This window comes from Plectrocnemia conspersa, unplaced genomic scaffold, assembly GCF_051122295.1.
Source record: "Plectrocnemia conspersa isolate PC_06_02 unplaced genomic scaffold, ASM5112229v1 ptg000011l, whole genome shotgun sequence".
Lineage (NCBI taxonomy): Eukaryota > Metazoa > Arthropoda > Insecta > Trichoptera > Polycentropodidae > Plectrocnemia > Plectrocnemia conspersa.
Window position 1 is genome coordinate 27570186 of NW_028277175.1, and position 15523 is coordinate 27585708.

The following is a 15523-nucleotide window of genomic DNA, read 5'->3' on the forward strand; positions in this document are numbered from 1 at the left end:
GGTTTAGACCGATTGTAAATATATTATCTGAACAAATATTTTTATTGAATATAAACATAAAAAGGTCGCTTACAATATAACACAATGAATAATGCATAATCATTGTTTTCTCAAAGATTTATAATAGCCTCTATATTTAAGAATAGTTAAAAGATAAAAAGAAATCACACCGAGTTGTCTTTGGTTAGTCTTCATTGTGATAAACTTATTTCGCACTCAATTGCTCCGACGCCAACGAGCGTCCAACTGCGATAATATGTGAAAACATGTTCGATTGTGGACCGCATGTTGTATCCAAATATAAACCCATGGGTCGGCAAACTTTCAGCTTTTAAACTAATGAGATTTCAGACGCTATATATGTAGCGAGATACTGATTGAATATTTAAAAAAACACATAAACATGTCTATAAAATGGAGTAAACCATGTGTATGAATATCGGAACATAGTATAAAAAATGGTATAAATACCAACGATCACTTCCTCAGACACTCCCTCAGAGATTTTATATGACATTCATACTTAAACATCCACATTAAAGTGTAAGACTTAAGAGCTTCTAGAGCTCTCTAGCACACTTAAAAAATCATATGAACCGACCCAGAAGATGCCAGAAGCCTCTTCGCATCTCTTAATCCAGCTCAACTTTCGGAATCCAGAGTTAAAACCGCTTTTGCAACATCTGGAGCTTACGGACGTTAAAAACACGATTAGCTGATTTATTAAATCTTGAATGTATTTTTAAAAGATTATAATATAGAACAATAATCTTTATGCCAGAAACTCGCATATTCCTATCACTTAATAACCTGACAGGGACATAGACTTATGCGTTTAATTAGCTATCAATAAATTCTATAGTACCTTGATACATGCATTAATTAAATTACCTCATATTATATTATTTTGAATTCTTAAAATATGCATTTATATAATAATAAAATTAATAGATATTTGATGAGAATAAAATTAAATATGCACTATCACATACAGACGTTAGGCTTTTATTGTAGTAATTATATTTTAATAAAGGTCTACTCCTAAATAAATTTACTTATGTTTGTTTAAATGTATTTTTACTACACCATGTTATAGATAGTTTAATAAATTAATAAAAGGTACTTACATAAAGTAATACAGCAGTGAATTTTAAAAATGACAACGAATATTGCAGCATTGTTCAAGAATGCAAAATAAAATATTTTTCACTATTATTACTAAAAATATTCACATGTCTACAATTTTCGTTACTAAGGTAAACAATATTTCACTTTTGAATAATTAATGATATTTTTTATGGCCAAATTTTAAACAATATTATTATTTTCAATTATAGTAATTTTTTCATTCCTAGCTACAAAATTAAATATTGAATTTAATATATTTCTGTGAATAGTTAATAGTTAACAAGAATTTTAACTGGTATCGCGAAAACTACTCAGTCCATAAATTAAGATTTACTATCCTAAAAAAATTATTAAAAATCCTAAAAAAATTAGTAAACATCCACCTCCCCTCCCTAGAACATACAATTGAGTAAAATCCAAGTTGTCAGTCACAATTGGGTTGTCCTACGACAGACAAGTGTAAAAATCAGTTTGTAGTTATCCCCATATTAAACGTGGTAGTAAAATTATATAAAATAATGGCAATGACACCGTTTCATTCTGACAAATAATAAATATTACTACACAGCTAGAGTTCACAAATGTTTCACTCAAAAAAAGATGGAAGAATGTGGATACCGATGAAATGTAAATATTTTTATATCAAATATTGATACGATACTATCCTATTAAATAAACTTATTAGATTTCACTGCAAAGTCTTCTGCCTCAAAATCCGAAAATAAGTAGTGACTCCAAAGTGATCTCTCAATTTGTGATCAGATGGTTTAAACCCCTTACAATGTATTAAGAACAGAGGTATTGGACAACAGTATGTACTAAAAAACAATACTCGGGAATGCAAGCGCTGGTAATAAGGTGGCACACAAAAAAGAACTTCTTTCAGAATATTTCTTATCAGCAGCTTGAAGAAGTGCTTTCCAAAGTATACTCGTTGGCACGACTCGAGGATATCATATCCCAGCATACTTAGTAGATATTTTGTAGAAAATAAAAATGAATAATATGTATATTTTCTCATATACAGGTATATGAGCAATCCGTCTTAGAACTTTTTTTATTAAAAGTTCGTTGTATGTTACAATGTGGCGCAATAACAAATTTATGACAGTCTCATTTTTACTCTAGAAACTTTTTGTTTTTACTGCCGAGCGTCGATCAGGGTATAAGGTTTTTATTGCGTCTAATTGAGATTAACCAACAGTACCACGCACCATGGAGAGTAGTTCCTTTTTCTTTTGATACAAATTTATCAGTGGCGTAACAAGTAAGGAAGGGCAGACCGCCCCAGAGAGCACTTACTTCGGAGCGGAATTTTTACGATGGAAGGACCGTTCGTGTAGTGTGGTTCTTAAATTATATATTCACGAATATACGTAAAAATAATAAACAACAGTTCAATAAATGCTAATTTGGTGACTCGACCGGACATATAATAAAATGCCACCCCTATAGATAGAAATATATTTTTCTGGTCCGAAAATTTGGGCAGTTTCTTAGAATCGGTAAAAATTGGATTAACAATAATTGATCAGCTTTTTTGCACTGGGGAGGAGGGGAAGGGGACAAAAGGAATCGCTTGTCCTGGAAAGTTTTGGCATATTGAAGACATGCATTAAGTATTTTGTATTAGATAAATGTATAGGGGGTAGGGGGAGTTAAGGATCGCCCTGTATGGCCGGCCAAACTTTAGCTACACCACTGGGTACGGTATACAATGCATTTTAGTAACCAGTTAAGAACATTTATTCATTAAAAGACCGTTGCACAATTTGGCACAATAACAAATTTATGACAGTCCCTCATTTTTATCCAAAAATGTAAGTGTTTTTACTGCAGAGTGTCGATAAGTTTCTAAGGTTTTAATTGCGTCAAATTGAGGTTTATTAATTTATATTTCACGGTACATGAATTTATAAAGTAAATATAAATATATATAAAACAGTGAAAAGTGTACTCTATAGAATTTTATTTTTTGCTATTTTATATTTGTAAAAATATGTTTTTTTTCCAGTCTTTATAATTAGGGGGAGAAAATCAAAATAAACAAATTAAAACAATATTTAATTATTTAATCCTTATTCATTCGCTTTTTTATTTATTATTTTTTTTAATTGCAAACTTTTATAAATAATAATTGTATTGTTCTAAAGAAATATTTTTTATTGTGCAATGGTCGTCATTTATTGCGTTAGGGTCTACCGGCGAAAGGTGTGGGTGCAACTTCATTGGTAAACACCAGTGACCATCTGTCAAAGATGGAGGCGACTGAGGTGTGTCGCGGAACTGCGGAGCTTCCCGAGACGGCCGAGATAGAAGCGCTGATCGAATCATGCATCGAGACCGGAGCTCTGGGGGGCCCCAAGCTAGAGAATGCGTCGCAGCGCCTCTCCAAGCTCGTGAAGCGCTATTGCGAAGCACCGAGACTGTTGGAGCCCCTGGCGAGTCGCCTCCTGCCCAAGCTAGCCAAGCAGGTGTTCAGACCGGAAGCGAAGAAGGCGGAGGCGAGGGCGGCGTTGCTCTACATGTACCATTTGATGAGGGCCAGAGGTTATAAAAGAGCCGTGGTGCATTTGCCACACGAGGTAACAATTTTCACACATGATTAAGCCCTTGAATATCGAATATATAATGATGTGTGCAGGTGCTCATGTTGGGTGTATAGTTTGGTTGTTATTTATGTTGCTATGTTACTATGCAACTACAATCCCGTATCGAATTGATTATTTTGTAATTCAGAAATTATTTAATAAATCACAGTTAATGTTCACTCCTTAACCCTTTGACAGGTCACACCGTACATGTATGGTGGTCGATCTTACACTGTTTTGTGGTGCCCCAGATAATTATATAAATATACATAAATAATAAATAAAAAACATATTTATATATTGAAAAAATTAATTTTATTTAATGTAAATAATTTCTATAGAAAATAAAATAAATGAACATAATAAAAAATATTTTAAATTCATTTTATAGTAATAGTAATTTTGTGGAATAATTTCTCACCATTCATCATGAAAATTATGTCTGTCTTGTTTTCAAGAGATTGTTGGTAAATTAAATTTTTTTCAATCACTGATTTTTTCTATAAGAAACTATAAATGCAATATAAAATAATAATAAATAAATCTCTACAGAAATACTTATAGAAAAATACGTAAAATTAATTCACTCCCAAGTGTATACTAACAAATTAACAAATGTGTGTAAATTAATTGACTACTCAAAGGGTTAAGTTCCGCTGGGTTCTAACCTAGAACACAAAAGACAAATGTTTACCTTTCAGCATTGGAAATTACTATGTCATGTTGCTTTCTAGATCTTTATTGGCAGTGAAGGTTTTTTTATTACTTACAGAAAATAAATTGGCTAAAATTTTTTATAAAATAATATTCGTGCTAAATCTTCTAAAAAGCATAGTTTTATTATAATGAATGTGTTTTCTATGATTTAAATTTTTTTATCTACAACAACACTGCAAAATATTATATATTATTATAATTGCAGATAATGGATTTGATACCGGTATTGGAGTTTCTCGAATCTGAAGACGCTCACGACAATGACAATTGGCAGTGCAGATTTTCGCTTCTATTGTGGCTCTCCATAATCGTCATGATGCCATTCCACATGTCGAGACTGGACGCTTTCAGTTCGGCTAGTCATTCTGGTGAGAAAGGTATATATTGCATTAACCAATAGTAATTGTAAAAATGTGCATTCATTTTATAATATTTACAGACGAAAAACGTAAAACTGTAATGAGTAGAATATTCGATATTTGCAAAACGTATTCGTCTGTATCGGATGCTTGTTCGGAAGCTGGTGCTTTCTTGACTTCAAAGTTTTTAACTCGGTAATTAATATATGATAATATGAATAGTATATGTTGTTTTGGTATTATCAATATTATTTTTATAGCTCGGACGTCTTAGAAGTCTATCTTAAAGAATTTTTCACATGGGCGCAGAAACAAAACAGCGACTTTCAAGATGAAGATCAAATCAATTATGGCGTCGTGGCGAGCGTAGCTACGATTCTAAAGCACGGAAAGCGCGAAGATCTCTTATGCTATACTGACGATTTGTTCTCTTGGATCGTTAAGCAAAACTATGAAAATAGCAAGTCGATCACTGTTAGGAAATACGGTATTAAGATCGTTCAGAGGATTGCTCTAATTCTGCTGAAGCCGAGGTTGGCTAGTTGGAGATATATTAGGGAGAAGAGCTCATTAGCGTTGAATTTGCAGACTGGAAACAATGGCAAGATGCAGAATGTGAACCAGAATAACGCTGACGCCAATAATGAAGATGAAAATATGGATAATAATGATGATCAAGACATTCCAGAACAGATTGAAGAAATCATTGAGCATCTCTTTATAGGTTTGCAAGACGGAGACAATATAGTGAGATGGTCTGCTGCAAAAGGCATAGGCAGAGTATCGGCAAGGTTAAACTGCTCGGCCGCTAAAGATATCATTACGGGAATAATGGGACTTTTTAATCGGCACGAAGGAGACGGAGCATGGCACGGCGGATGCTTAGCGTTAGCTGAATTAGGTATGTTTATGAATGATTAATAATTATATAATATAGATTTTTGATGTAATTTTTTAATCATAGGCAGAAGAGGTCTTCTATTGAAATGCCATCTTGAAAATGCCGTAAGTGTCGTTCTTTTGGCTCTTCAATACGAAGAAATTAGAGGACACACTCCGACTGGTAGGCACGTGAGAGACGCTGCTTGTTACGTTTGCTGGGCGTTTGTCAGAGCTTACACGGAAGATCTGACTCCTTACATCAACGATCTAATAATCGGTTTGATGACGACGGCCGTGTTCGATCGAGAGGTATTTATTCTACAAAAACGAGTCACTAATGGATATTATCTAATTATTTTATTTATAGATTAATTGCAGACTTGCCGCTCGAGCTGCTTTTGAAGAAAGCATCGGCCGTCTACAAATCGTCAACGCTGAGAATCTCTCAATTTTGACTGCCGATGAGTTCTTCTTGAATTCGACGAAGAGAGCGTTCACCGGTGCTGCTTCGTATGTTACGTCTGTCAATAAAAAGTTTATTAAACCGTTGATTGATCATCTGGTGACGAAAAAGGTCGATCATTGGGATATCAATATAAGAGAGCTCGCTTCTAAATCGCTTCATTTACTAGCTGAAAGGGTAAGTGAATATGTTTAGACTTGCATGGACAAATTGGTCCAGATGATTTAAATAATTAATTTTTTTAGGATCCTGCCTATATGGTGGAACAAATCTTACCGATACTCTTAGAAAAGACGTCTTCAACGGACTTGAACACGAGACACGGCTCTATTCTAGCCATCGGAGAAGTAATCTATGGATTGTACTTAAACGGATATAGTAAAATATCTAATGATATATTCGAAGGCATCCAGAATATTGTGCCAATATTGAAAGCCAAATATCAATTCAGAGGCTTAGGCGGCGAGCTGATGCGTCAAGCTTGCTGCGTATGCATCGAGAAGCTGGCGTTATCCAAGATTAAATATCACAATCAGCCGATCATTGGTTAGTATCTAAACAATATGTAAAAGAGTATTTTGTATTGAACGCTTAATATTTTCTAGACGAGTGGTTGAACTTGATCGAAGAGTGTCTCATGCACGAAGTGATCATCATAAGATCGAAAGCCGCTCCTGCCTTATCGGCCGTTTTCAACGAATACTTGAACGATAATATTGAATGCGACGATGGATTGAAAGGCATCGAAAGTATCAAACAATCTTCGGATCAACTCACACAAAAGAACTTGGCGGAAAAACGAAAGGATTTATTGACTAAATATTGTCAACAGTTGGCGGCGTGCGGTGCTAACGGTTTGCAGATAAGGATGGGCTATTCCTTGGCAATTGGTATATATCTATTAGTTTTAAATTCTGGAATAATCTCAATTTTATTATCTGTCTTTCATCGGAGAGATATTTAGTTCATAGTGACTCTTAATTTATGAAACAATAATGTTTTAGGCGGTCTACCTAGATTCGCATTGGAGGAATTTCTACCCCTAGTTTTGACCTCGTTGATCGATTGCACTAAAATAACCGATCAATCGTCCAAATGGTCCGAGTCTAGGAGAGACGCTATCAAGGGGCTCACCAATGCTTGTAAGACGGTCGGAGTCAAAAAAATTGAGAGCAGTTCCAATATGGACGTGCGTGTCGTGTTCGACTGCTTTTTAAGGTGTTTGACCGAGTATACCATAGAGATGAGGGGAGATATTGGCGCTTGGGTGCGCGAAGCCAGCATTGCAGGTAACGCATCAGATTTCATCAGTAGCTCTATAAATCGTACTATATGTTGATATTTTTTAGGTCTTCTATCTCTGTGCAAGCAGTGCGCTGAAGAAGATCTGTCTATATTTAATGAAGAGTTGGTCACTAAAGTTATGGTAGGGATTGCTCAGCAGGCCGTTGAGAAGATCGATAGGACTAGAGCGCACGCTGGAAAAGCTTTCACTGCCCTCGTTTATTGGTATGTATATATTACTTTTACATATTCATCTATACTATTTTCAAAATTTGTGTGCTTCACTAAAAACTCACGAGTTATTCCATATTAAAAAACGTATAATTTATGTAAAAGTCGATAAAATCAATTTTCAAATTCAAGGGATGATGTCTGTTGTAGCGTGTCTATTTCTCAATTGATAATATATTTAATAAATAAATAGCTAACAATACATACAGTTAAGTTCTCAAATTTTTAAAATAAAAAAACGGCACAAACAAACCGTCAATGTTGGTCGCCCTATTATGAGGCAAAAAAATTTCATCCACCAAAACTGCAATGGAAGGTTTTGAAGGCATTGAATATCAGGTTGTCTCATTAATCTTGGCGATTTTTTTTTATGAATTAACGATAATTTCACTATTATTTCGGTGTTTATTATCAGTAGTCGTATCAATGATGCTTTTTAGCAATGGCATATTTTTAAAAATATGGGTATCTCATAAATTGTCTGTGAAACATCTCGTACAGTGAATCTCAATATGTCAATAATTAATTATTCTAGAACAAAGATTTATTTTTAGGGCGAATTGCCCTCATGTCTCCAAGAAAATTATAGAAAAAGTCAATGGGTGTTTTTGAACTCCTTTCTCATCCACCTTATTCTTCAGACAAATGACTATCATATATTTAAGTGAAAATTTTTTTTTACATAAACAGATATAAAAACGACAATAAATAATTTATTGCTTCCAAAAATATAATATTTTTCGAATCAGATACAATTTTTTTTATTAACGTGTGGAGAATAATTGTTGAAAAAGATGAAGAATATATAATTTAGTGAAAGTATTACATCTTATAATCTTGAAATCATTTAACCCGCACCTTAAAAAATGTAAAGATTTGAAATTTGTTATAGTTTGATATTTATTTTTTTATTTTTATTTATTTATTTTTAGATTAAGTTAAGACCATCGTGGCCTAACAGGTTACCCCAATGCGCCACGATGGTTGAAAGCAAATTTTAAATTTACAAAACAAAAAAAAATGTATATATACATAAATAGAACAATAGTTAAAAATAATAAACATAATAAAAAATTATAAAATATCAAAATTAAATGATACAAACTGGATCAGCTCCTCGTAGCTAACATTAAACAGGTCAATATGTAATGACAGCGTATTAAGGAGCCGGATGGCCACAGCTATAGACGAGTCGGCAAGTGCGGACTTCCTAGCCCTAATGGCCATCAAAAGAGGACGCGATCGTGATTCTCGAAAATGTTCTGGAACCCAAAACTGGAATTCCTCGAGAATAGCTGGATTGTCGACAGCACCTTTTAGTAGTTTGAAAAAATGCTTAGCGACATACAACTTTTATTTGTTTTTGATTTAATTTGTTCGGGAAAATGTCTTTCGGTTAAACGTGATGACTTTTTTGTACCGTGAATGTTTGTTGATGTAGATGGGCAATTTATTATATTTTCATTCACAATTTTTTCTACACATTCTATCAAAAAATGCAATCTGTCTAATTTACCATTATCATTTTTATAAGTAATAAATGCATTTAGACAACATATATCAATTAATCGAAGTTTTTATAAATTTTTTTTAACCTATTTCGTGCTACCGTATATGACATCATTATTCCATCTCCTAAATCAACGCCGCCCATATTCTTATTATAATCATCAACAACTTAAAGTTTTTCTACATTCTTTCCTCTTTTCGTAATCATAAGTTTTTCATCGTTGTGAATGGAACTGAGGAGCAATACATCTTTTCGATCCTTCCATTTCATAAGCATTATTTTATTTTTATATTTAACTATGTGCTCATTTTTTTTCAATTTCGCAGTTTTCAATTCAATAGGAATTCCAATTCTATTTTGTCTCATCGTTCCAACAATGTCTGTTTTATTGTCGCATAAAATTTCCGCTAAGTGAATTGATGTATACCAATTATCTAGATAAATTCTATAACCTTTATTTAGAATATGATGCGTTAATTCAAGAACAATCCGTGTCGATATTTTTTCCTCAGTATAGTTTAAACCAGTGGTTCTTAACCTTTTCAAAGTCACGGTGCACTTTTGATCCTGGGAAAAAGTGGCGGTGCACCAAAATTAAAAGTTCGAAAAAAATATGTGGACATAGTTTTTATTACATATTTAAAAAAAATAATAGTTACATACAAAATTACACACAAATTTTGTACATATTTTTTTAAATTAAATTATATAAAAAAGTTTAGTATTGAAAATAAATTTAGGTAGTTAATTTTGCCCTAGAAACAATTTTTAATTACGTGTTTTATTAAAAATATTTGTATTAATATTTAAAGGTGCTCTTTGGGTGGCAAATCTAAGTGGTGCATTTTCCCCCCTTTGTTTACCCAAAATGACGTTCCTGCTTAACATAATGGAATTTATATGATCAATCAAAAATTAATTATTGTGATACCTGAGCTTGTTGGCTTTTGCAGATATCAAAAATATTACGTCGAATATTTTATGTAGTTACCCTGAATTCTTCGTTTAAATTTTTTTCTGTCTTTCTCGTTTTTTAGTTTTCATATTAGTTGTTGTTGAGAAACCAAGCTCACACAAATATTATGTTAAAAACTGTAACAAAATTTTCAGTGCCTTCATGTAAAGAAGGGAATATTCCTCTTGGACAGTAACCCAAAAATTTTTCATAGTTATTTCGGAAAATTTAATTTTTAGAGTAGGATCAGTCGACAATGAGACTAATTTGATGATTTCGTATCCGGTCATAATTTTCTATATTTAAGAATGGAAAATAATGTGCAATCTTTTCTTCCAATAAAGTTAAATGTTCTATTATTGCAGGAATAACTCCCTTGGGAATGTTTTCGTTAAGTGAAGGAAACATATCAACTTTTTTTTTCTATTATTCGATTTTTCGAAAGAGTTATTTTTTTCCGAAATCCTGTCAATTTGTCAACGGATGTCATGAATTTTTCGTTTTTTCCTTGAATGCTTGTGTTAACGTTATTTAAGTAATTAAAAATATCTGCTAAATATGCCACTTTAGCATACCAATCATTATTCTGAAGACATTTTACAAAATCATCCATGCCTTCATTTCGAAAAAAGATTAACAATTCATTCTTAAGTTCTATCGGCATAAAACTTTACCCTTCGATAACCACCTGACTTCAGTGTGAAAAAGCAAACACTCGTACATAGCTTCCATAGAAATGCAAAGTTTTTTAAACATGTGTGTTGATTTTATGAAATTCACTATATTTACAACTTGATCTAGTACAGGTTTTAGTGCTGCTGGTAATGTTTTCAAAACTAAAGATTCTCTATGTAAAAAACAGTGCGTAGATATAATATTAGGTTTTCTTGTCTTTGCAAGGGTTACAAATCCTTTAAATGAGTCTACCATTGAAGGAGCACCATCCATACAAATTCCTACACATAACTCCCATGATATTTTAAATTGTTCTAAATATGAATAAATAAGATCAAAAACATCTTGTCCTGTCATATGCTCGGTAAGTTCTTTGCAGCATAGATATTGATTCACTATTTTGTTTTCATTTATGAAACGAACGAATCCTACTATTTGTGCCTTACCGCTAATGTCAGTAGATTCGTCGACTTGTAAAACAAAATATCGCTTGGAAAGTTTATCGTTAACTGTTTTCTCAATATCATCCGACATATTTAATTATTTTTTTTATTGTATCGTTTGAAAGAGGAATTTTCATAATTTCCTTTTTGCTTCATCACCAAACATAATTTTTCCTATTTCACAATATGCAGGTAAAATTAGAGACTATAGTATGTGGTTTTAATTGTACAGCAATCAATTCAGCAATCTTGTATGACGCCAGTTGTGCCTTATCGGAAATTTTAACAGTTTTTTCAAAATATTTCGCTTGTTTATTTTGCATGCTTAACAATCTTTTAAAGTAATCTTTACTTTTTGATGCAAGATCGGCGTGCTTCGTAGTGAAGTGGCGATTTAACTTGTCAGTATACATCGCGCTATTGGACAGTTTTTCTTCACATACAACACATAGTGGAATGTGATATCCTTCCTCATTGATGCTAGTAAAACTGAAACGTAAATATTCTTCAGAATACTGTCCAATATTTTTCTTGATTTTACTGGATATATTTTCTTTTGTATGAGACGTATGATGTCTAGTAACATTGTCACTACTTCTTCCACTTGTACTCCCAGTGTCATTAATATTTTGGTCTGATTCACAATTTCGTTTGGTAATAAATTTATCCATTGTAGGATATCACGACTATAATAAAATACAAATTGATTGAAACATTAAGATTTTACTATTTTGCGGATTTTTTGTTTTTACCAATTTTCTCTTGCAATAAGCTCGCGGTGCACCGGTTAAGAACCACTGGTTTAAACCATAATCAGTATCTTTTCCTGTGTATAAAATAATATTTTGAACATATCCCGATTTACTTTCACTTAGAATGTATAATTTTATTCCAAATCGAGCTCTTTTTGTTGAAATGTATTGCTTCCATGATAAATTACCTTTCCATAATAAAAGAGATTCATCTACGCTTATCTCGCGTTCACTAATATATAATTTTTTAAATTTTACTGTTAAATCATTGATTATTGGAACTATTTTATAAGTTTTCTTATTAAAATTATTGGGATTGAAAGTTGTATTATCTGTAAAATGCAAAAATTTACACAATAATGCAAATCGTCTTTCAGTCATAGATTCGTAAAAGAATGGCGTTTCTAAAATTCTTTTTCTTGAAAAATAAAGTTCCATACATGGTTTTACGATTATTCCTTGCAAAATTATCAAACCCAAAAAAAAATTTATTTCAGCTTCGTTTGTATCCTTCTATTTTCGAATTCTTGAACGTGGTTTCAGTTAAGGATTGTTATCAAAAAATTGTTTTGCATACAAATTTGTTTGTTCGGTGATTATTCGAATTAATTTTTCATCTAAAAATTTTTCGAGATATAACAGTGGATCTTTTTTTGGGAAAGATTGAAAAGTTATTCCAGGCTGTGCAACGAACGGGTATGCTGGTCTTTCTAAATTATGAGTTGTCCACTGAACAGGAGTGTTATCATCACTAATAATGTCTTCCATTTCTCTATCTTCATCTTCAGTTTCAGTTTCACTTTCACTCATATTTGTAACATAGTCATTGTCGCTATCAGACGATTCTGACGTATCCAAAATACGTCTTTTTTTCCCACCTGTCGGCTTCATTACTTCATCATCACTATCGCTTGAATCACTTCGGTTCATTTCGATGGGTATATTTCTAAATATTTAAACAATAAAAATTAATGAACTTCAATTATTCTAATAAAAATTACAAGAAATAAGAAACATATCGTACATGGATTGTGACGTTGTTTATAAGTGCGCCTTGAACCGATGTCACAGGTCGAATGATGCAATTCAAGTTTTAAAATATCACGTCGAAACTTGTACAAGTGAGTCATCAACAACAGAGAGAAATTTCACGTCCCGTCCGTTTCGGCGTAATACATAAGTTTTGAGGACGTGTATGTCCTGCCCGTTTCACAGTCATTTTCGTTGGACGTGTACGGGACGTCCTGCCCGCTTAACAGGTTAATGAACGAAATTCCACGAGAGCAGATGGATGTCCCAATCTCTTCCAAAACTTATGAAAGGCGTGCTTTCTTTTTAGCAATGAGATGATCTCATGAGAAAGCCATCTAAGATATGACACGTCAAGAACTCAATATCATTTTGATTCTGCAAAATTTATACGATCTCTGATTTTTACAACCTTTTCAGTAAACCAGTCATACCGTTCATACCAAAACACGAAGAACTATTGAACATATTTCCTCCAAATCTTAAAAACAATGACGAATCTCCATCTACCAACGAAGCGATATACAAAACCGAAGAAGAAGATCCTCAAGCGAAATCGGCAGTTCTATGGCTATTCCCAGAATACACTATGCCATTATTTGTGAAACTCCTTAACTGGGATGTTTACAGATACGGTATAATTCTGGGCTTGACTGTGAGCGCCGGCGAAATGACAGAGAGCTTAGTAAGTATTTTTGTCAGTGTTGATCGCTGAACTAGTCAATTATTAATATAACATGAATAATTCAGGTGAAACATTCCACATCTACTCTGTTCTCTTATTTGACGCCGATACAAGACGATCGTGATATGCTGATCGGTATATGTGACACAGTCATAAAAGTGTTCAGCGATAATCACGAAGTCGATAGGATGATGACCCCGATGTTTAAATTCTTAGATAGGCTGTGTAGCTCAGGTTTGTTCTTTTTTATATTATATATTATTTATGATATTTCACACTAGATTGATTTCATATTTTATATTTTAGGTTGTGTTAGCGTGATCTTAGAAGATCCGTCCTGCACTTTTGCCGAAGATATCCTGCATCATATCAAAATCGAGATGAAGAACTGTAGAAATATTTATAAAATGTTGGATTGTATTAGCGTCTTGTGTCAATTAATTCAGGTAAAATCAAATTTTTTAATTTAATGTTATTCGTTTATAATAATGATTATATTTTACAGGCCGGCGGTGGTACATGTAACAAATCACTCGCTAAACTTTTAATATGTATTTGTTACATGGATAAATACGTAAGGAAAGCCACAGCCACTAAGTTATATGACGCTTTATTAATCTATGGAGAATCAACAATTTCTCCGGATAATATGGATGAAGTAATATATTTATAAAATATTTCTCTTATTTATAATATACAAATTAATTTATCTATTTTAGATTATGACGATTTTGGCTGAAACCAATTGGGAATTGGAAGTAGCAGAACTAAGACCAATCAGAAACAGACTGAGTGAACTGATGGACATTCCGCCGCCGGTGTTAGTGAAGAAGTCTTAAAAATAATTAATGTATTTGTATCCATAACTTATAGCTTTAATAGTTTTTGCTTACATGAATGTTTGTCTCAAACATCTTATATTACTAATCTTTAACATACATTAATTAACAATTTAGATTCAGCAGCACTTCGTGAAAAAATAATTTTATTTAGGTTCTTTACAATGTTGTGCACATTTCTTAAAATTATGTATATAACGAAATCATATATGTTATACGATTTAAAAATATTCCATTTTTATGTTTCAAAAACCAGCAATGTTTTAAAAAGTGTTTTTTTTCTGTGAGTAGTGTTGCACAAATTATCTTTTATTTTATGTGTATTAATTAACTCAATAAAGGGCAATGCTTTGCTTGATATATAATATATATAATTAATTTTTAATAAATATTTTTTTGCTACTAATTATATTTTTATTTTATAAAATATGTTCATGAATAATGTAATATTGATTATTATAAATTTATGAATAATATGTAGAATATTAAGGTGCGTTCCCAGATAATTGGAAATGCACAAAAATGATTCCCACCTACAAAGAGGACTCTAAATAACTATTATTTTAAATGATTCGTTACAGCCTGTTTTTGTTGATCAACGACAAGGATTAAATCTTACACTTACACTACTGTCACCATCTTTTGAGATTGACAAAATTAATGTAATAATGTTTTATATGTATATACAGATTTCGAAAAAGCGTTTGATAAAACAAACCATTTAATAATATTTATTTTAATTTTCCACTTATTAAAATAATTATTCAAGTTTTGTAACTTAATTGCAGTTGGGAAACTTAATTACACCTGCATGTTTATTGTATATCGGTATAATCTTACATTTGTACAAAAAATGTAATATATGACCTAACTGAATAATCATTCATCCACAAACCCTAAAAGTTTTATACTAAAATTTTTCAACAGCTAGGGATGTAACATTTTAATTTAAAAAGAAGTTTCATTATGTTCAAGGCTTA

The 15523-nt window shown here is 32.2% G+C and overlaps 2 protein-coding genes across 3 annotated transcripts in view; one reads left to right on the forward strand and one right to left on the reverse strand.

Moving 5' to 3' along the window:
- LOC148230137 (alkylglycerol monooxygenase-like) overlaps positions 1-268 on the reverse strand; it is a 27917-nt gene extending 27649 nt beyond the window's left edge. Inside the window, exon 1 of the mRNA XM_088197022.1 lies at positions 171-268. The gene's annotated coding sequence lies outside the window, so the exon portion shown is untranslated. The remainder of the gene's footprint in view (positions 1-170) is intronic.
- The window catches only part of Tbcd (tubulin folding cofactor D), a 15043-nt gene extending 133 nt beyond the window's left edge, over positions 1-14910 (forward strand). Inside the window, exons 2-16 of one of the 2 annotated variants that reach the window (XM_088197020.1) lie at positions 3324-3713; positions 4642-4804; positions 4876-4990; positions 5056-5696; positions 5760-5986; positions 6045-6317; positions 6386-6686; positions 6746-7030; positions 7145-7429; positions 7490-7649; positions 13440-13704; positions 13770-13938; positions 14011-14150; positions 14210-14362; positions 14424-14910. In XM_088197020.1, coding sequence (XP_088053146.1) covers positions 3387-3713; positions 4642-4804; positions 4876-4990; positions 5056-5696; positions 5760-5986; positions 6045-6317; positions 6386-6686; positions 6746-7030; positions 7145-7429; positions 7490-7649; positions 13440-13704; positions 13770-13938; positions 14011-14150; positions 14210-14362; positions 14424-14543 — 3624 coding nt within the window. In that variant the 5' untranslated portion in view covers positions 3324-3386 and the 3' untranslated portion in view covers positions 14544-14910. Of the gene's footprint in view, positions 1-3323; positions 3714-4641; positions 4814-4875; positions 4991-5055; positions 5697-5759; positions 5987-6044; positions 6318-6385; positions 6687-6745; positions 7031-7144; positions 7430-7489; positions 7650-13439; positions 13705-13769; positions 13939-14010; positions 14151-14209; positions 14363-14423 lie in introns of both variants that reach the window. The other variant, XM_088197019.1, reaches the window with a different exon arrangement.
- Positions 14911-15523: the final 613 nt, after the last annotated feature.